The sequence below is a fragment of the Salvelinus namaycush genome, chromosome 19, assembly GCF_016432855.1.
Source record: "Salvelinus namaycush isolate Seneca chromosome 19, SaNama_1.0, whole genome shotgun sequence".
Lineage (NCBI taxonomy): Eukaryota > Metazoa > Chordata > Actinopteri > Salmoniformes > Salmonidae > Salvelinus > Salvelinus namaycush.
The window spans coordinates 39,322,998-39,344,768 of record NC_052325.1 but is presented as its reverse complement, the minus strand read 5'-3'; the positions used below and the strand labels follow the sequence as shown (position 1 = coordinate 39,344,768).

The following is a 21,771-nucleotide window of genomic DNA, read 5'->3' as shown; positions in this document are numbered from 1 at the left end:
TCCTAATGCACTGTATATGTTGGCTTCCCCCTGGGAAGTATTTGGCCTTTTGTAGTTGTTATATTTCATGAACTGCCATGGACTTGCTTGCCTAAAAAATGCTTATAATGACAATTCTGTTTATTCAGGTGTCAACTCCTGGACACAGAAGTGTGGTAAGTTAGTTCTCAGATGTATATTTTATGTGCATGAAAAAACATTTTATTTCTGTTTATTGGTCTCTCTGTCAAAGTACATCGTTATGTGTCTCTAAAATAGATTCATAAAATCAATGCTAAACAAATGAATTATCTCAGTGTCAGTGACATTGTTGTGTTTGTTCAAACTGGCATTGATACACAAACGAACATTGTTCAATATGTAAATGCTGGTACTGGTACGCAATGCATCATGTAAAGGTGCAATGCAGCCGTTTTTATCTCAATATCCAATCATTTCAGGGTAACAATTAAGTACCTTACTGTGATTGTTTTCAATTTAAATGGTCAAAAAGAAACAAAAATAGCTTCTTAGCAAAGAGCAATTTCTCAAGCAAGAATTTAGCTAGGGCTGTCTGGGAGTTGTTTGAGTGGGAGGAGAAAAACGGAACATTTGCTGTTATTGGCAGAGGTTTGGAACACAACTCCTTCCCACCAAAATAGGCGGAAATTTCAGGTGGTCTTTTCAAACAGCTCTTACACTAAAAAGGCATTATCATATTATTCCAACCTCATAGTGTAGAAATATAAAACACACATTTTTGACTGCACTGGGCCTTTAAAATAATGAACTTATTACACTGTATAGAAGGGTTTTAGTTGGCTACATTGGGGTGATAGCTCCCCATCTTTTGTATTGCCTCATGGTTTACCTGAGCTCCAGTCTGCAGAGATAGAGAGAGAGAACAAGGTCAGGCCAGAGTGGCTAGGCTGACGGGTCAAGGCGGTGCGGAGCGGAGTGGTGCAGCGATGGCAAGCTGCTACAACAGGGGCTTTACTCTGAAAGCCATACAAAAGAGGGAAACACAGTGGCTTAGCACCAGCTATCTCCCTCTTAGAGAAGAGTCTGGACACCAGTGATGTCATTGTTGTAATCTCATGTAGGATTGGTGGATAAATGGTTGCTCAGTTGTTAAAATCAACAGAGGGAGTGAGTGTGCATTTGTAAGGCTGTTCCTGTCATCGTGAGAAGGTAGACTGCTTTGCAGAGTGTGTGACTGTCCCGGGAGCAGAGGCACACAGGTACTACGGAGCTCAGCTCAGCCTCCTGACCTCGGCTCAGCAGCACTCCTAAGTACAAGAGGACACCTTAAGGATATGTTCATGCATTCTGCTGGAGGCTTGGGTCCTAAAAGTCGTTTTTATTCTTTAAAGGTATAATTGTGCTCTGTTTACTCTGTAATGGTGTGACTATGCTCTGCTATCTGTTCTGCTCTGTGTTTGGGAGGATGTTCTTCGCCAGATGTTCTTAAGGCTATCTAAGGTTAAAGGGTGTGTGTGTGTGTGTGATGCTGATGTTTCCTGTTAATGCTAAAAGCCTTTTAGAAATATCTGTACAACTCGGTGTCAAACAGCTTCACTTTATCATGCTTGCAGTATCCTGTTCTTTAATGACATCAGGGCAAAGTTAACACAACGAAGTATACTATTTGAACGGTGTAAAGTTAATAGCGGAGTGAACACTGTATCGGAGAGTACAGTAAGTACACCTCTCAGAGATAGGAGAAGATAGAGGAGAGATAGAGGGCAGCCAGGGGGCTGAGGTGGGAGAGATGTCCTGCTGATGTCAGCCATTGATCCCTGGGTTACAGGAGAGGAGATGAGTGCACCCATATTAATTCTGCACCAGCAAAGGTGAAGCCTGCTTGCCATTTGGTATTACAGAGCCTGTAGGGATGATATGCTTTTGGATGTCCTTCGTGATTCTTAGAGAGGTGCCAACTTTGTTGCGGGAAAAGTGAATGGAGGTTGATGGACTGTATTCTTTGTATTATGTACTTTGTGTTCTATGCAAAGCTGAGCTCATCTGAGCAGTAGACGCTGATCTTGGGTCAGTTTAGCATTTCCCCCCCACTTATGGTTAAGGTTCGGATTGGGGGAAGGGAAGCTGAAGCTAGATCTGTACCTATGGGAAACTTGACCCCGGAGCCATCTGAGCACGGTGTTGTTGTCATTATGAGGCTGCTGGTGCTATTGCTGCCGGAGTGAACATTGCCATCTGCACGGATCAGACCCCAAATTATGTCTGCCTCATCCAATTAAATCACTTGGGCTGCCCCCACTAATGCCCCACAGTCCTCTGCTCTCAAATATGCCTTTTGCCTTTGAGTGCACAGCGCTCATACAGTGCGAGTTAGGCCAACACTATTCCACATCACCACCCTTTCTATTTTCAACACCGTTGTTCATGTATTGTAGCCTACTGATCTCTGGTAATCTTTTTTCTCTCTTGTCATTCATTCCTACAGTATGTCACGCTGCTACTGTATGCTCGATGTCATTCTCATTGGGAGTGTTGGATGTAGATCAAATCAAATCAAATGCATTTATAAAGCCCTTCTTACATCAGCTGATATCTCAAAGTGCTGTACAGAAACCCAGCCTAAAACCCCCAAAACAGCAAGCAATGCAGGTGTAGAAGCACACATGTAGTGTTGGATGTCGTGTTGGATGTCACACCAGGTTAGCCCGAAACTCCACATAGAGAGGTGTTGTAGTTGGGGGAAAATAGGTCACAAGCCATTGCTTCCTAAAACACACTACATTAACACTTTACACGCACAACAATACACGCCTTGGCCTGCTTTATTGTACAGACAGCGTAGAACGCTATACACGACAAACAGAAACACTTCCGGATGCACACAGACAAAACTGAATACAATAAGAACACATTTTAATGTAAGCTAATGTACTGCGCAGCCGGGACAAAGAGGACTAAGTAAGTAAATGTTCTGTTAATATATCGCTGAACAAAATGTGTGGTGTGTACTTTAATCCTGAAGCACTGTACAGACTTTGATCCCTCCTGTGTATTAGCATTCAGATTACCAACCTGGGTCCTGGCCACAGAGCCTGACCCATGTGCCACAGCAGCTGTGGAAGGACAGCAGTGTCCTTCAGAATCCAAATGGGCCCTTATGTCCTAGCGCTGGTCCAGGGCCAGAGCTTCTGTTGGAACTAGGAACACAAGTATTTCGCTGTACCCGCAATAACATCTGCTAAATAAGTGTATGCGACCAATACCGTTTTATTTGATTTTATTTTGATTTGATGTCCAAGACAGGTTTCAGGGAAGCATGAGCCAAGGCAAACCAGACATGCTAGATCTATACAGCACATGTAATCAATGATAACACACTTCACCCATACTTCAATTGTACTGTAGATGTAATTTGTAGATAAACCTCTATGCTTGTGTCTGTGTTGTGGGAGTGACAGGTCTGATAGCAGAGCGTGCTGCTGCGTCATTGAAGCACTACAGTAGTGTGGGATGTGTACTGTAATGCTCCCAAGTCCAGATGTTTGCTCTACACAGAAATGCTGCTGCACTGTAATTACAGCTTGGATGTACTTACTGCACTTGATGAGACCAGACCATTAGTACATTATTCAACAATAGATTGGTTGCGTCCCAATTGCGCCCAAATGGGCACGGGTCAAAAGTAGTACGCCGTATAGGGAATAGGGTGACATTCGAGACGCGGCCATGGACTTGAGAGACATCGTCAATGCTTTCGAAAACTTGATCTTTGACCTCTGAACTTTGTCTTTTAATGTCTCTGTTTTGATGCTTTCTGAATCCGCCCCCCCCCCATACAACCTGTTCACACACATGACATCCTCCTACTAGAGCGCGTTTTGTGTGAGAGGCCATAGTCCTGGCTGAAGAATCAGAGATGTCCAAAGTGTTGTCTTCAAAGTTTAATTTAGCTTTTTTTTGCCACATCCAGCATGGTTTTCACGCACTTTGTTTGGTTTACACTTTAGAAGCTTTTGGTTAAAAAAAAATCGACTTCTTTTGGTTACTAAGTGGATTTCATTTGTCAGTTTCTGACCATCTTAGAGAACCCATCCAAACAAAGCTGATTCTGTCATTCTTAGTGTACAGAGATGTACAACATACCGACTTTGTCAATGTTTCACATTTCTTGTGCTTGGTATGAACATGGTGCACTAACTGTGTTTGAAGAATATAGTAGAACTTGTTCAATTGGCTTCAGTTCACTCGTAACGGCTACCCGTGGGAAAATGTTGTGTGATATCCATGTCATGATGCCCTGTCCATGTTGCTACAGTGAAGCAGTGAGACATGGGATCCCGTTTGTTTATTGATTGTGTTCAGGGTGTGCTAATTATATACATAGCACTATTGACAGGCCAGACGTTCTTATTGATTTACTGCAGCGTTGGTGCTATGATACTGATACACACTGAGTGTACAAAACATTATGAACACCTGCTCTTTCCATGACATAGACTGATCAGTCAGGTGAATCCAGGTGAAAACTATGATCCCTTAGTGATGTCACTTGTTAAATCCACTTCAATCAGTGTAGATGAAGGGGAGGAGACCGGTTAAAGAAGGATTTTGAAGCCTTGAGACAATTGAGACATTGTTTGTGTATGTCTGCCATTCATGGGGTGAATGGGCAAGACAAAAGATTTAAGTGCCTTTGAACGAGGTATGGTAGTAGGTGCCAGTCAAGAACTGCAAGAGTGATAGGTTTTTCACACACTTTTCACAAAGTTTCCCATGTGCATCAAGAATGGTCCGCCACTCAAAGGACATCCAGCCAACTTGACACAACTGTGGGAAGCATTGGAGTCAACATGGGCCAGCATCCCTGTGGAACGCTTACGACACCTAACTCGTTGTCAGTAATGAGGTTATTACTGCTAGTTCTCCGGAACACTCCTTGGGCCTCTGTGGTTAGGGAGAAGACAGCTATTTGGGTCACACATTTCCATAGACAGGCTGACATTGTAATGACAGTATTTATGTCAGGAGAAGAGGCATCTGGATCATGTCTTATACAAATTAAATGTCACACATTTTTTAGGACATGAAATGCTTTTCTTTTTGAATTAAGTGCTCTCATGTCTGTGAGCCTATGTATGCGTGTGTGTCTGTGTGTGTGTCTGTGTGTGTGGTGACTCATACAGAGAGCAACTCCTATATAGAGCACATGGTACAACAAACTACCGGATCGTTCACATATATCTCCGCGCATTCATCAAACCGGAAGGACGTTAGCAACGTTCCGGTTAATGTATGCAGGCCTATCCAATGACAGTCCACACTGATAAACCAATCAAAGAGTAGATCTGTTGAGCAGGATTGACAAAAACATCCAATGGCACTTTGTTGGGGGCAGTATCATTGAAGTGCTGCACTTAGCTTACTAGAGCCTTCCCACAATTCACTTGCTCTGCCTGCTACTCCATGCCCCTGTGTAGAAAGGCCAAGGTGTTAGAGGGAGTATATCTTCATCTGGCCATGCTTCTCTCTCTGCTGTGTGCCGCTCTCTCTCTTATGTCTCCTCAAAGGCTCCCTCACAGGCAGTGTATGTACCTCTTGCAGAAATCACTGAGTGGGCTGGTGACGTGCACGCTTCTGCTCCCCCCCCCCCCCCCCCCCACCATCTCCTGGGAGTTCTGGTCATATGACCTCCGAGCTGCCACCTGCACACATTAGCATTAGCATGCATTAGCATATTAAGCGAATGGAAGGCACTCAATATAGCATGTTAAAATATAGAGCTGTGAACTACTGCGAAGGCTCTCAATAGGGCATGTTAAAATATAGAGCTGTGAACTACTGCGAAGGCTTGAAGAGAGTTGTGATTATGATTCAGTGCCCTTGTCCGGCTAGCTGTGTGTCTGGGGAAACAGCAGGTCGTGATAGAGCTGGCCAATATCTGCTAACAGAATAGCAGTACTAGCAGAAGTACTTGCATTTAGACAGCACACCATGTAGGGTTTGTGTTCAACTGAAGCAGGGGTAAGACATCTTGAAGTTGTTGGGTTGTTGGATTTCCGTGCCATCTCTGTTATTTGTAAATTCTTATTTTTTGCAGTAGCAGCATAACATTTGGTCTTCGAAATATAACAGCCACCCTGAGACCATAGCCCAAGTCATAACAATGACAAAGCATAATTGTGCGATTGTAATCTACATTGATAACACATCACATCCGGACAAAGACTGCTCAGGACCAAGACTGCTCAGTTGGAGGTTGTAATTCCTAGGGTTTCGAAGGGGAAATCCCTTTCAATTAGATTTGTGAGCATCTTGCTGTGTCGTGACACACATCTGTCCCTTCTCTCTCTCTCACTCGCTATCTCTTGCTCTCTCTCCCTCTCTCTCCCTCTCACACACTGTTTCTCTCTCTCTCATCATCATCCCTGCCGCCTTACATAGGTGGACATGTGAGGTCATCAAATCAGCAGCACTCACCACTAATCCCCCCGCGTCTCCCTCTCATCAGCACCACACATCTGACACGTTCACACTTCATTTAGACACTTCTTCCTCCGTCTATTGTTTTGGAGAGCAGAGGATTCGTTGCACAATGATTGTGTGGTGTAAGGTGCCAAATGTGTTAAAATGTGTTTAGTAACTGCATCACAGTTCATTCGCAATAGGACTGAGTGGTTGTTCGTTCTGATAAGGGTTTTTAGAAGAGGCTCTTTTAGTCAGACTGGGGCTTTGCCAAACAGGAAACACAGTGTGTAAATCTACACTATCCACTGTACACTGTCTTTCTGTCACCATTTAATGTTTTCTGAGGTCAACTTACTTCTCACAAAGGTCTTATATACCCTTTCTGTTTCCATGTTATAACCTCACTCACTTCTATAGCCCCAATGCTTATTGTAGCTAACGGGCCAGTTTATAATTCTTGATAATATGTAAGTCTGTCAACGTTATTCGTCAGTAATAAACTGTACTTTGAGTACTTTTTTGTTGACCCTTGAGTAGATTATTGTTTGAGCTGGAACATTGAAATGCTTAGGTGACCTGGCTACCATGAGCATGCAGCTAAGACAACAAGCATAACGTGCTATTTTGATGAACAAAAGTGTGATATAGCTATTAAAAATATTCCCTAGTTCGACCATTACTCTGTTCCAGCTGGTTGATAGGGGTTATTAGATATGTACTGCCATCTTGTCTATTTCAAATCTTCTCTCAGCACTTTGGGGTGGACACCCACCTGTCTCAGTCAATGAGAGACGATTTGAAAGAGACAAGATGGCGTCGTACACATCGTTGGATTACTTCATGGAGCAAAACATTTATTTTATTTAATAACGGACATTGGTTGTCTTCCAAGTCGGGAATTGAGGAAGTATCGCCAAGTTAAGGTTGGTGAAAAAATTATCTGTGCTACGCCAAACAGTACCTAACCTGTATTGGTTAATGGCGCGTCACATTAGCCCGTTACAATCTGCTAGCTAAGTGTGATCAGTGTGATTCAGTGCACCTCAAAGCAACCATGCCAAATGAGACTCCTGGCTGTTATCCAGGCTTTTTTAAAGCAATAATATTCTCTTGGGGAAGATAATGACTACATGTACATAATGACTATATGGATTCAACATTGCAATTGTTCCAATTATCTTCAATCATTTCAGTTTTTGTCTCTCCTTCACAGAGAAATGATGAAGAGGCTGTGGTGGACAGAGGTGGATACCGGTCCATGCTGAAAACCAATTTTGAGAAGGAGGAACTCGAAGGTACATTGACATTATGTAGTACAATACCTTAAGTTAATTGTGTGGAAGCCTGAAAAGAAGGTTAGAAGGCAACCCACAGGGCCACTTGAGAGAAGGCTGTTGTTTTCAAGACTGAGGCTGTCCTAATATGGACACCGTACCCGTGAGACTAGAGAGGATGGTAACGAGAGCTGCTTGAGCTGCAGTGCACTTCAGGAGGACAGGAAAATACTCTGATTGGTCGGTTAGTCGTGACTCATGATATCAATAGTGTGTAGATCGCTGAAAATCACCTATCTTTGCATCTGAATTGTACAAACCTGACGACCAAAGAGAAGACCTGCTCATTTTAGCACATAGTAACACATTGTGAAGTTTGATTTGCCTGGTTCTTAAGTTGCTCTAATGCATAGTGGCTGGTGACTCTATGTTGTGTGTTGTGACTAGGATTCAGCTCACGCCAACAGTGTGTGCTCAGGTCTCTTCCGTGTGAAGTCACGCACAAGCCCCCAGGCCAGAATCACAGTACCTGAACAACACAGTCTGAGTACACACCAGTAGCGGTCAGTGCCGTTTAAGATGAGGGAGGACAAATATAAATTTTATGAGCATGGCCTTATTTCTAGTACAGCATGTTGGTTGACTGTCATTCATATTCCATTCACCCAGTTCAATGTAACATTGATAGGTTTAGGCTACTACATGATACTCACATATTCCCTATACCTATCATGAGGTTGCTATAACCTGGGCTATTAATGAAAGTTTACAACGTGGGTGCACAGGCTGAGAGAAAAATGTGTGCAATCAAGGTGACAGACAGTGAGACATTCAATACACCCTTGCACACTTCTGCCTGCATCTAGCTGATCTAGGGTGTAAACATTAGTGCAACAGTTGCAAACTAGAGTTTCTATTGGACAAATTCAGGTATGTATATCACCGTTTCATTCCCTTTGCTTCCGTTTAAGAAACATTTTTCAAAAGAATCGGCGGAATGAATACACCCCTGATCACCTGCAAACACTTTCATAGCACCCACATACAAACAGCATGATCACTTTGCTCGTTGAATAATTCCTTCTCGTATCTACGTACTCTCCTCTCACCTTTTCCTTTCGCTTGTGGACTTCAGTGCACAACACAAAACAGCTGTCTCGGACCAGTCGAAAAAAACATATCATAACTGCTAACCGCTACACACAGCCTACATTGTTGTCACCATATTACCTAACGTCATAGTCAACATAGCTACTAGAACTAAAGCGTTAGACAACCCACTACAATCATGCAGTACAGTCTACAGTCAGCAAGCAGTTTAGCAGTTACACCGGCGGGCCCCGGTGGCAATAAATTAATAAAACCAAAAGCTTACCTTGACTTGGAAGAGTTCCAGTGTTGGATAGCCATAGCCAGCTAGCTAACATAGCATCCCTCTCTGTTTGAGCCGGGTGTTTGTGTAGGCTAAACTAGCTAGCTCCATTCGCTAGCTAAGTAAGTGAAGAAACTACAACAAAATATTGCTATCTCTCTCTCTCTATCCCTCTCGCTCTCTCTCTCTTGCTTTTCCTTCATCTTTGAAGAAATTAGTTTGTTTAAAACTGTTCAACTATTGTCTTTCTCTCTTTTTAAGTCAACTACTCACAACACTGTATGCACTGCAGTGCTAGCTAGCTGTAGCTTATGCTTTTGGTCCTAGATTCATTCTCTGATCCTTTGATGGAGGATATGTCAGTTCATGCTGCAAGAGTTCTGATAGGTCTGAACGCTAGTGTTTGTGGGATAACTGGAATTGGTTTGAACAGCTGTAACGGTCGTCTTTCGGTGAGAGAGTAGACCAAGGCGCAGCGGGTGATGAATACATAATGCTTTATTAGACACGACGAACACTGACACGAACTATACTTGAATATTTACAAAATAACAAACAAACAACGTAGACTGACCTGAACATGCAAACTACATATAACGAAGCACGCATGAACAGGAACGAACGAACGAGACGAGACAGTACCGTGTGGTGCAATAAACACAGACACAGCGACAATCACCCACAAACAAACAGTGAGAACAACCTACCTTAATATGACTCTCAATCAGAGGAAACGTCAAACACCTGCCTCTAATTGAGAGCCATACCAGGCAACCCAAAACCAACATAGAAACAGAAAACATAGACTGCCCACCCAAAACTCACGCCCTGACCAATAAACACATACCAAACAACAGAAAACAGGTCAGGAACGTGACAGAACCCCCCCCTCAAGGTGCGAACTCCGGGCGCACCCCTACAACTCAAGGGGAGGGTCTGGGTGGGCATCTGTCCGCGGTGGCGGCTCCGGCGGCGGACGAGGACACCACTCCACCACTGTCTTTGTCCCCCTCCTTAGCGTCCTTTGAGTGGCGACCCTCGCCCCCGACCATGGTCCAGGAACCTTCACTAAGGCCCCTCCTACATAGAGGAGACAGCTCAGGACAGAGAGGTAGCTCAGGACAGAGAGGTAGCTCAGGACAGAGAGGTAGCTCAGGACAGAGAGGTAGCTCAGGACAGAGAGGTAGCTCCGGACAGAGAGGTAGCTCCGGACAGAGAGGTAGCTTAGGACAGAGGGACAACTCTGTACTAATGGCAGCTCCGGACTGAGTGGCAGCTCCGGACTGGGTGGCAGCTCCGGACTGGGTGGCAGCTCCGGACTGAGTGGCAGCTCCGGACTGAGTGGCAGCTCCGGACTGAGTGGCAGCTCCGGACTGGAGGGCAGCTCATGACTGGAGGGCAGCTCATGACTGGAGGGCAGCTCATGACTGGAGGGCAGCTCATGACTGGAGGGCAGCTCATGACTGGAGGGCAGCTCATGACTGTAGGGCAGCTCATGACTGGAGGGCAGCTCATGACTGGAGGGCAGCTCATGACTGGAGGGCAGCTCATGACTGTAGGGCAGCTCATGACTGTAGGGCAGCTCATGACTGAAGGGCAGCTCATGACTGAAGGGCAGCTCATGACTGAAGGGCAGCTCATGACTGAAGGGCAGCTCATGACTGTAGGGCAGCTCATGACTGAAGGGCAGCTCATGACTGTAGGGCAGCTCATGACTGTAGGGCAGCTCATGACTGTAGGGACTGTAGGGCAGCTCATGACTGTAGGGCAGCTCATGACTGTAGGGCAGCTCTGGCAGCTCCTGACTGGCTGGCGCTCTGGCAGCTCCTGACTGGCTGGCGGCTCTGGCAGCTCCTGACTGGCTGGCGGCTCTGGCAGCTCCTGACTGGCTGGCGGCTCTGGCAGCTCCTGACTGGCTGGCGGCTCTGGCAGCTCCTGACTGGCTGGCGGCTCTGGCAGCTCCTGACTGACGGACGGCTCTAGCGGCTCCTGACTGACGGACGGCTCTAATGGCTCGGGACAGACGGGCGGCTCTAATGGCTCGTGGCAGACGGATGGCTCAGAAGGCGCTGGGCAGACGGATGGCTCAGAAGGCGCTGGGCAGACGGATGGCTCAGAAGGCGCTGGGCAGACGGATGGCTCAGAAGGCGCTGGGCAGACGGATGGCTCAGAAGGCGCTGGGCAGACGGATGGCTCAGAAGGCGCTGGGCAGACGGATGGCTCAGAAGGCGCTGGGCAGACGGATGGCTCAGAAGGCGCTGGGCAGACGGATGGCTCAGAAGGCGCTGGGCAGACGGATGGCTCAGAAGGCGCTGGGCAGACAGATGGCTCAGACGGAGCTGGGCAGACAGGCAGTGCAGAAGGCGTTGGGCAGACGGCCGACTCTGACCCGCTGAGGCGCACAGTAGGCCTGGTGCGTGGTGCCGGAACTGGTGGTACCGGACTGGAGACACGCACCTCAAGGCTAGTGCGGGGAGCAGGAACAGGGCACACTGGACTCTCGATGCGCACTATAGGCCTGGTGCGTGGTACTGGAACTGGAGGTACCGGGCTGAGGGCACGCACCTCAGGGCGAGTGCGGGGAGAAGGAACAGTGCGTACAGGGCTCTGGAGACGCACAGGAGGCTTGCTGCGTGGTGCCGAAACTGGAGGCACTGAGCTTGAGACACGCACCACAGGAAGAGTGCGTGGAGGAGGAACAGTGCGTACAGGGCTCTGAGGACGCACATGAAGCCTGGTGCGTGGTGTAGGCACTGGTGGTACTGAGCTGGGGCGGGAAGGTGGCGCCGGATATACCGGACCGTGTAGGCGTACTGGCTCCCTTGAGCACTGAACCTGCCCAACCTTACCTGGTTGTATGCTCCCCGTCGCCTGACCAATGCGGGGAGGTGGAATAACCCGCACCGGGCTATGTAGGCGAACCGGGGACACCATGCGTAAGGCTGGTGCCATGTAAGCCGGCCCAAGGAGACGTACTGGTGGCCAGATATGTAGGGCCGGCTTCATGACATCCGGCTCAACACTCAATCTAGCCCTACCAGTGCGGGGAGGTGGAATAACCCGCACCGGGCTATGCACACGTACAGGAGACACCGTGCGCTCTACTGCGTAACACGGTGTCTGCCCGTACTCTCGCTCTCCACGGTAAGCCCGGGAAGTGGGCGCAGGTCTCCTACCTGCCCTCGGCCCACTACCTCTTAGCCCCCCCCCAAGAAATTTTTGGGTAGTACTCACGGGCTTTTCGGGCTTCCGTGCTAGACGCGTCCCCTCATAACGCCGGTTCCTCTCTCCGGTTTCCTCCGCTCTCCGAGCTGCCTCCAGCTGTTCCCATGGGAGGCGATCCCTTCCAGCCAGGATGTCCTCCCATGTGTAGCAACCCTTACCGTCCAAAACATCCTCCCATGTCCATTCCTCCTTCTTGCGCTGTCCGCTAACCCGCTGCTTGATCTGGGTTTGGTGGGTGATTCTGTAACGGTCGTCTTTCGGTGAGAGAGTAGACCAAGGCGCAGCGGGTGATGAATACTTAATGCTTTATTAGACACGACGAACACTGACACGAACTATACTTGAATATTTACAAAATAACAAACAAACAACGTAGACTGACCTGAACATGCAAACTACATATAACGAAGCACGCATGAACAGGAACGAACGAACGAGACGAGACAGTACCGTGTGGTGCAATAAACACAGACACAGCGACAATCACCCACAAACAAACAGTGAGAACAACCTACCTTAATATGACTCTCAATCAGAGGAAACGTCAAACACCTGCCTCTAATTGAGAGCCATACCAGGCAACCCAAAACCAACATAGAAACAGAAAACATAGACTGCCCACCCAAAACTCACGCCCTGACCAATAAACACATACCAAACAACAGAAAACAGGTCAGGAACGTGACAACAGCAGAGGCTGCTAGCAGCCTTCTTAAAGCCCCAGGCCTAAAGGAGCAGTCACAAAGCTGTATTTCTCCCCGAGGCGAGAGCGGGCGTGGAGTCAGGGCGGATTACCCTTACACTGTCACAGCAGCACATCAATTTAGTCTCACTGATATCAGCAAGGTGACGGTCCACCCCTGCTGCATATCCCATCTAAACTCCTTGCTGTCTCATCATCCTCCCCATTCTGCAGTTGTCTGGTTGCACAGATCCCGGTCAACTGCAAATGGTTTAGTTTCTATATGAGACTAGGGTGAATTACTCATCAATTTCATAATATTCATCTGTACAATACGGTAAATGATAGATAATTTGCAATATATTGCGCTTGACTCAATATTGCATGTTATTCTAACAGACACAGCCATATGCTTCAAACTCTCACGGTCTTTTTACTGCAATTCATGTAATAAAAGGTGACGTCTTTTTTATTCATCGTACCAGATTATGCACTAGAGGCATTTTAAGAGGCCTGTATAGTACTTCTATTGCAAGATAACACATTCCTAGAGATCTATTTTTAGACCTCCCCTGATACAAAATAATGATGTCAGTAAAAGGGTTGTCTACAGTTGTTTAATGTCAGAGAGATTTGTGGTAGGTTATTGTATCGCTCAATGAAAAATCAGTGGCATGACCTTAGAAGTAGAAATCCAGATTATTCTAAGATATATTTATGCAATTTGTGTCTTGCTTTATTTTATAGCCGGTATGTAAGCTGGTATTTACTTATAGCTGGTTAGAAAGTAAAGTGTAAACCACAATGTTTGTCTTTGTTGTGGGTATATCTCTGTTGATATTGACCCGTAAATACAAACAGAAACGGCAGCCTTAATCAGTGACCTCTTTGAATAAAATTATTTCTCTATCTCTTGTCACGTTGTATAAATGATTTGGAGACAGGCGCAGGAATACTTAACAAGGGGTTTTAATACTCCACTCAAAAATACAACTTGCCATGAAAGGCACGGGGACGAAGCCCAAAACAAACACATATACAAAAACACCGGGATGTAACCCAAACAAAAGAGCGAGGTAAAACCTCGAATAAATACACAGGACGAGACCCATAATAACAAGTGCACAATACACGCAGCACAAAAGCCGAAATAACAAAGCACAGGTACTCACAGACCAACGGACATGGGAACAATAACCGACAAGACAATGGTGAACAAAGGGCACATATATACAATTACTAATCAAGGGAATTGGAATCAGGTGTGCGTAATGAGACAGTTCAGTGACGCCTAGAGGCCGGTGACGTAGACCTGCGGAGCTGGTGCACGGAAGTGCAGCGGTACAGGGGGAATCCGTGACAGTACCCCCTCCCGATGTGCTGCACCAGCAGCGGAACGACACCGGCCTGAGGGACGACCACAGGGACGCAGTGCGGGTAGGTCAGGGTGCCGATGGTGAAAATCCCTGGTCAGTGAAGCATCCAGGATGTCCACCGCAGGAACCCAGCACCACTTCTCTGCACAGTACCCCTCCCCTGATGCGCTCCACCAGCAGCGGGCTGACACCGGCCTCGAGGATAACCACAGGACCGCGGTGTAGGTCAATCGGCCAGTTGCAGGTGCCGAAGTTGCGGCCGCGTCGGACGGGCCAGTTGCAACTGCCGAAGTTGCGGCGGCGTCGGACGGACCAGTTGCGGCTGCCGAAGTTGTGGCGACGACGTTGGACTGCCCAGTTGCAGCTGCCGAAGTTGCGGCGGCGTCGGACGGGCCAGTTGCAGCTGCCGAAGTTGCGGCGGCGTCGGACGGACCAGTTGCGGCTGCCGAAGTTGTGGCGACAACGTTGGACTGCCCAGTTGCAGCTGCCGAAGTTGCGGCGGCGTCGGACAGGCCAGTTGCAGCTGCCGAAGTTGCGGCGCCGGACGGGCCAGTTGCAGCTGCCGAAGTTGCGGCGCCGGACGGGCCAGTTGCAGCTGCAGAAGTTGCGGCGGTGTCGGACAAGTCATTCCCGCTATCTACATTTAGGGTCGGTTATTCATGGCAGGTTGTATTTTTGGGTGGAGTATTAAAACCCCCTATTATGTATTCCTGCGCCTGTCTCCAATCCTTTATACCACGTGACACCTCTCAACCTATTATCTTATGTTATCATCTTATCTTATCATATTTATATCCCTGTGGCTGCATCTAGGTCACAGGACACTCTACATTGGGGTACATGTCCCCATTGGGAAGAAGAGCCACCGGAGACATCGACATCACGGACACAAACACAGGAAGAGAAGCAGGGAGCTGGACTCTGGAGTGGACAATGGAAGAGAGTCTCCCACATACTGTAAGTATTGCCACTGCTTGGCTGGCCCATGTAAAAAGTAGCAGCTGGATTATATTTCTATTGTTTTATGAGCTATAGGATATGTTATGTCTATATGGTTACATAGTGCATTTCAAAAGAGGGGATGCTGTCTACACACTGCACAGTGCCCATACGTGTATGGGCATAACCTGCTGCAGAGCTCCTTAATCAGGGAGTCTGTATGGCAGACAGTACTGTAAGTGATGCCCTTACCTGACCCTGCGCTCCAGACACGCCATCCCAGAGAGTGCAGTTCCTGCTGGGCACAGAGGATGACGACGAGGAGCACATCCCCCATGACCTCTTCACTGAGCTGGACGAGATCTGCCTGAAAGACGGAGAGGACGCCGAGTGGAGGGAAACCGCCAGGTAGGGAGTCACATGACACACCCCTGTCATTACTGAAAGCATTCAATCAATTCCAATGACACATCCTAGGGATTCCATGTTCATCCATAGGTTGATTTTTAATCATGCAAAGTTATGAAATCGATATACTGTATATATGATATGATTTATTTATTTATCATTTTATTCCCTGTGATAATATCCTAATGCCCAAAACTGTTACCTGAAAGAGTTAACGTTACATAAAGAGGGATTGTAAACCTTGGGGACGGATGGGCTAAGTAAAGCTCTAATTATAAAGTCTGGTGCATAAAGTCTGGTGCATGAGATCTGGGAGCCCAGATTTAAAGGGAAACTAACCCTTGTCTACTTGTAGTAAACATTTCTGTACCTCTACTTATAATAAACAAGCATAAGGTCTGGACTAGATAAATATCCTGTTGTGCATACTACACTACAATACTTTCTGTCACATTGATATTGACTGATACACCTTTAAATGGATTGTCAGTCAGTCAGTCTCTACCATAGCATAGATATATTCCTTTTTTTGTTTTTAAAGCAAATCGGAGATCCAAATATCCTTTCATATTGGTTTTTAGACAGGACAGGGGGCAGCCAATTAAGGAGGAATGACTGGTAGGCAGGGCACAGACTGCAGCAGCCGGACCAAGGTTCGAACCCCATCACTGAGGGGCATGGTCCGGAGTCGAGTGCATTACCGCTCGACCAGACTCCGGCACAGCATCAGTACGTTCTTGGTGTCCCCGTCTGTGTAAGCTGAGCGCTATCAGTACAGGGCTTCCAGATGGCTGGACAGCTGTCTGTCATCTATCCCCTAGTCCCCTGGAACAGTTTGACATGAAACTGGGCCTCTGTCCCTCATACAGGTGGCTGAAGTTCGAAGAGGACGTGGAGGATGGAGGAGAGCGCTGGAGTAAGCCCTACGTTGCCACGCTGTCCCTGCACAGCCTGTTCGAGTTGCGCAGCTGCATCCTCACAGGCATCGTGCTGCTCGACATGAGGGCCAGCTCCGTGGAGGAAGTAGCAGGTATTGTACAATAGAGCAGTGACTCCCAACCTTTTCCTTCAGGGGACCATCAAATCACAGTCAACATTTCTTGATGACCACCATTAACTGAGTCACGGAATGTCTTAACACAAAATGTCTTAGCGGTAAAATGTAGAGTCAATTTGATCAGGGAATGTAACAGATTAAAGGCAGATTATTACAGATGGATGTTTGTTAAACAATTTGCTTTGTGAAAAGTAATGTCCGCGGACCACAGGTTGAAAATCACTGCTGTGGAGCAGAGTGGCATCTGGAACTACCCCATACGCCTGTGTTGTATTCATTAGTGCATACCGTAGAGAAACGTTTTGCAACATAACGTTTTGTTCCTAGTGAAAATTACCCTGTTCTATGATCTTAATTTCAATCTTTAATTGTAAGCATTGTAATCCGAATGTAATAGATGGTTTCCTAATTGCTGTCGAACTGTTGACTGTGTGGTCCTGTTTGTCAGACATGGTGTTGGACCAGCAGGAGACCGTGGGTCCACTGGGGGACGAGGTGAGGAGGAAGGTGAGAGAGTCCCTCCTCAAACAGCACCACCACCAGAACCAGAAGAAGCTGGCTAACCGCATCCCCATTGTACGCTCCTTCGCTGACAAGAAGCAGTCCGAGCCCCAGTCCATGGACAAGAACGGTGAGTAATAGGCAGCTCTCTGCTCAAGTAAGTAGCAACAATCATTTTAAGATATTTGAAAAGTTCTGATCTAATTTAATCCAGCCAGTCCCTGGATCTAAAACCTGAAAATTCGCTATTTTCATTTGATCTTATCTTTTATGTCCTCATATTTAGCCTCACATTGAAGTGTTTTCTAGAACACAAAATTGACATAAACAGTTGCATTCTTGAGTTTTATTGACAAATGTCAATAAAAAAGGTTTGTCAAGCAAAAACCTGATAGAAATTGGAAATTAATATCCAACCAGTCAGTTACAACTGTGTGGAGTTCGGAGATGTGAGGTTATTACAATATTATATAATCTATGTCCTGGGCGGAATTTGTACTTGAACTTGAAATTAGTGAAATAAACGTTAATGTCCACAAGATGAGTGTCTGAAATACATCTGAGAGATGCTTGAGAAAACATGAGGCAAGATCGCAATGTAATAATTGAATATGAAGCGTTTTCGAGTCTCGCAAAGCTCTAGTTCAGCACCCGTCAATCGCACAGACTAATGGTTGGCATCAGTGGATGCAGGAGAAATAGACAAATCTGATGCCAACAATGATCTACAGAAGTCTTTAGCTCAAACACATAATGTTTAAGAGGGTATGGAATCACTAAAATATTGCAGAAGATAGTATGGGATTTAAGAATAGTTCTTAGGAATTGCACCTAAGAACTATCTTATGAACTTCTTATTTTTCTTTTAAGAAAAATCCTAGATTTCTTCTTCAAAAATGTTTGGTGAAACCTGGGCCCTGGTGCATTCAGAAGTGTTTCAGTTCTCCTCACTTTTTACCTCTGGTCACAGCAACTTTAAAATTGGAAATAATCTTGTAAGTAGTGGTTTCAATCATCCCATGTGGATAACTTTCTCATTCTACATTACATTGTCCATATTTTACCTTCTGTTCAGTGTTCAGTGTGTCTCTCTTCTCTTGTTTCCTTGTGTGTGTGTGTGCTTTTGTGTGTCTGTATATGTGGATGAATGTGTGTATGTGTGTCTGGCAGGTGGTCCATCACTCTGTTCTACCCTTAAATCCTCCTTCTGGTGCTCATTTATGGCAGCGGGGTCTTGCAGTGAAAGGCAGGTCTCATCCTGCACCCCACGGCCACTGTGTTGTCCCCAGTGTGTCTCCTCCTCCATCTCCTCTCCACTCCTGACCTCATCCGCCACCCGCCACCCTCCACCCTCCAGCCACTCCACACACAGGCCCCAGGCCCTAGACCACAGAAACAGGGCCCCAGACCCCAGTCTGATATCCAGCCCGTGGACAAGGAGGATGACCCAAACCAAGGCCACTCTTAAACCTTGACAGAACCTTTCTCTACTGCTAGCACACCCTAAAACATAACTTGTGAAGGTTGCTAATTTCAAAGTTGTTTCTGTCAATAACAGTTAGAGGTTGTGCTTTGTGCTTCAGCTCATTTAACCAAGAGTCAGTTAGTGTATAGTGTAGACAATAACTCATATCATATGAGCCGTACATTGTAAGTGCATGCCATTGATCACAATGAGACATCAGCGACAGTTATTAGGCATATTTATCAAGTCGCTGTACTCTTATCGTGAACATTAACATCGACTATACATGGAGTTATATGTTTTTAATATCAGAATTGAAAATATAGAGATACGGTGTGATCGGTGTAGAAGATGTGGACAGGGAAACATTCAGAAGAGAAAGGACCCCGAGCAGCAGGGTTCACTGATAATACGGAATGATACCTTATTGAGAATGTCCATCACCTTTTACAGGAATTATGTTTCGGGAAGCAAGTTTGCCAGCATTCCACATGGCAATTTTGATACATGAAGACCACCCAAAACCCTTTTAGCGAGTCACTCTCTGCTGTAATTTAATTCAGAGTGGTGTGACACAGGCACGTTCATTTAAGTAGAGTGTTTATCCAAAAGCTAAATTAAAGAGCGGCAAACAGCGAGTGTGGGACTAATTAACAAAACCAGGGCCATGTTAGTGAGGGCACCCTCCTACTCATTGCAAGTAATGTCATTTAAAGCTAAAGAGGCTGTGGTGTTTCTTCATGGGCAGCTAGCTTGGTAAATTGCTTGGCGCTTCTCTCATTGAGTTCATGTGGAAATATGAGTCAAAATGAATCATTGCAAGGCATGCTTTTATTTCTGATTATTTCGATTTGTTATGCATCCGTAAGTCACTGATAGTTTCTACTGGCTTGTGAACGGATCAAACACTGAAATTAGTATTAATCTGTGCCCTCTCACAAATAAAAAGTAATCCTTCCGATTTAAATCCTTTTGCTCTACTCTGGCAGCTGTGGGCTAATTTCCTGTTTGCATCAGTCAGTCTCCTTGACACAATGATAATGCTAAAATGATCATGCTGAAATCCTAATGGACAAGCTTTGCCCACTCATCCTCACCAAGGCCATCCATGACTCCCATCCTCCCCCATGCAGCCACTCTTAGGCTTTATCTTCAGTCCTCTCTTGGGATCTGCACTAAATAAGGGTACTTTGCCAATGTCTGATAAATCCCAGATTACATCACCATTACAGTGCAAATCTATAGATATCTAAAGCAATGTTGGTCATTTTGGTATCCCAAGAGTGCGCTCTCTCTTTCTCTCTCTCTCTCTGTGAGACGCTGTGCTTTATTACCATTGGCACCTGCACTGCTGTGAAACCTTGATGTTGGTCTGATATAGAGGGTTCAGTAGTTAACTTATTGGACTCCTTCCTCTCTTTTTGTTCCAGGTCAGGTGATTCCCCAGACCTCTCTACCCATCCCCAATGATGGCAAAGCTGAAGTCAGCAGAGAGAACAGTGCTGTGGACTTCAGTAAGGTACAGTAAGACATTCTGGGCCCGTATTCTCAAAGAATCTCAGAGTAAGAGTGCTGATCTAGGATCAGGTCCCTCCCCCTCATTCATTATGATTTAAAAGGCCAAACTGATCCTAGATCAGCACTCCAACTCTGAGACACTTTATGAATATAGGCCTTGAACTCACTAACATACAACACTGCCACATACTGCACTTAACATACCAGCTGTTGCAGTTGACGGGTGTATGAACGTTAAAAATAATCTGTTCCATTTTCATTTGTTTGTACTTGTTGCTTTTTTGATCCACAAAAGTCCTCTTTTTGTGGATTAGGATTTAAACCATTATAACCACTCTATAGCAAAACAGTCATCTCAGCAACACTGCCGTTAGCACTGTAGATTAGACTGGGACAACAGCAGTCTCACTTACCTCTAAATCCTAACCTTTTGTAGTAACCATTTGTCTGTGACCTGATACCAAAGTATCAGAGCCGTTTGTTCTTGTTCTGAGAATGTATTTAAGACTGTCTAATGTGGTTGAATAAAACCATAAATAAAATGCAACCAAATATTTTTGGGACAAAGAAGCTTAATAGAGAGTGTTCTACGGATGTCCTGGATTTAACATGCCTATTTAACATACTTAGGCCTGTATTTGAACGGTACACTTTAACAATAGCACCTCCATTAACCTCAGTATTGTGCCAGGGGTTGATCTGGTGGTGGTACTGCTGCTCACAGACCACACATTGCCGCTGAAGTATTGGGTTCAAACCCTGACTGTGTCACTTTCCATTCTATGTCCCTCTCTATCCCCCTCCTCTCAATCACATCTTCACTGTATCTATCAATAAAAAGTACAAATAATAATATATTTAACCTCAGTAACTGCTGCTCGTTCATATCCATCCTCTTCTGTCAGGAGGCAGAAGCTCATGTTACACATTTATTGTCCTATAATATTATAAAAAAGGCAATTGCTAAGTTACTTCAATTTGCTACACATTCTGTAGGCTGAGCTTTTCTGTTCCACTTCGCTACAATATAGTTTGAGGCCTCCTTATTCTGTTAGCAGTGAGCATGGAGTTTATAGCTGGGACTCCGATGCCCCTACTGCCTCTTCTTAAAGTTACCTCACTTCCATTTGACGCAGTGCGGCTCCATAGCTGACAGACAGGATCACAGCAGAACAGAGACAGGAGGATCAGTTTGCAGGCAGCCAGGCAGGCTCAGGTCTGGATGGATGTGTCTCTGCGGGGGCAGACACAGTGTAACAACAAGGAGATGATAACCTCTGGAAATGTTATGTAAATGGAGATACCACTTTAGACTGATTTATGGTAATCTTCTGTAATAGTTTATTATAACACGTTCATGTTATGGTTATGTTATGAAATAGGGTCCAGTTGGCCAATCTATATCTAGCTATTAACAGGAAATGCACTATTATCACAAGGGTTGCATAATTATTATTATTTTATTTAACTAGGCCAGTCAGTTAAGAACACATTTTTATTTTCAATGATGGCCTAGGAACAGTGGGTT

General features: G+C 45.8%; 1 protein-coding gene across 2 annotated transcripts in view; it reads left to right on the top strand.

The window, feature by feature from the left end:
* Positions 1–1,156: 1,156 nt before the first annotated feature.
* The window catches only part of LOC120064409 (sodium-driven chloride bicarbonate exchanger-like), a 40,835-nt gene continuing 20,220 nt past the window's right edge, over positions 1,157–21,771 (top strand). For both annotated transcript variants that reach the window (XM_039014973.1, XM_039014974.1), the window contains exons 1-7: positions 1,157–1,352; positions 7,640–7,721; positions 15,169–15,312; positions 15,564–15,702; positions 16,572–16,732; positions 17,208–17,390; positions 20,156–20,244. In XM_039014973.1, the coding sequence (XP_038870901.1) occupies positions 1,296–1,352; positions 7,640–7,721; positions 15,169–15,312; positions 15,564–15,702; positions 16,572–16,732; positions 17,208–17,390; positions 20,156–20,244 (855 nt within the window). In that variant the 5' untranslated portion in view covers positions 1,157–1,295. The remainder of the gene's footprint in view (positions 1,353–7,639; positions 7,722–15,168; positions 15,313–15,563; positions 15,703–16,571; positions 16,733–17,207; positions 17,391–20,155; positions 20,245–21,771) is intronic.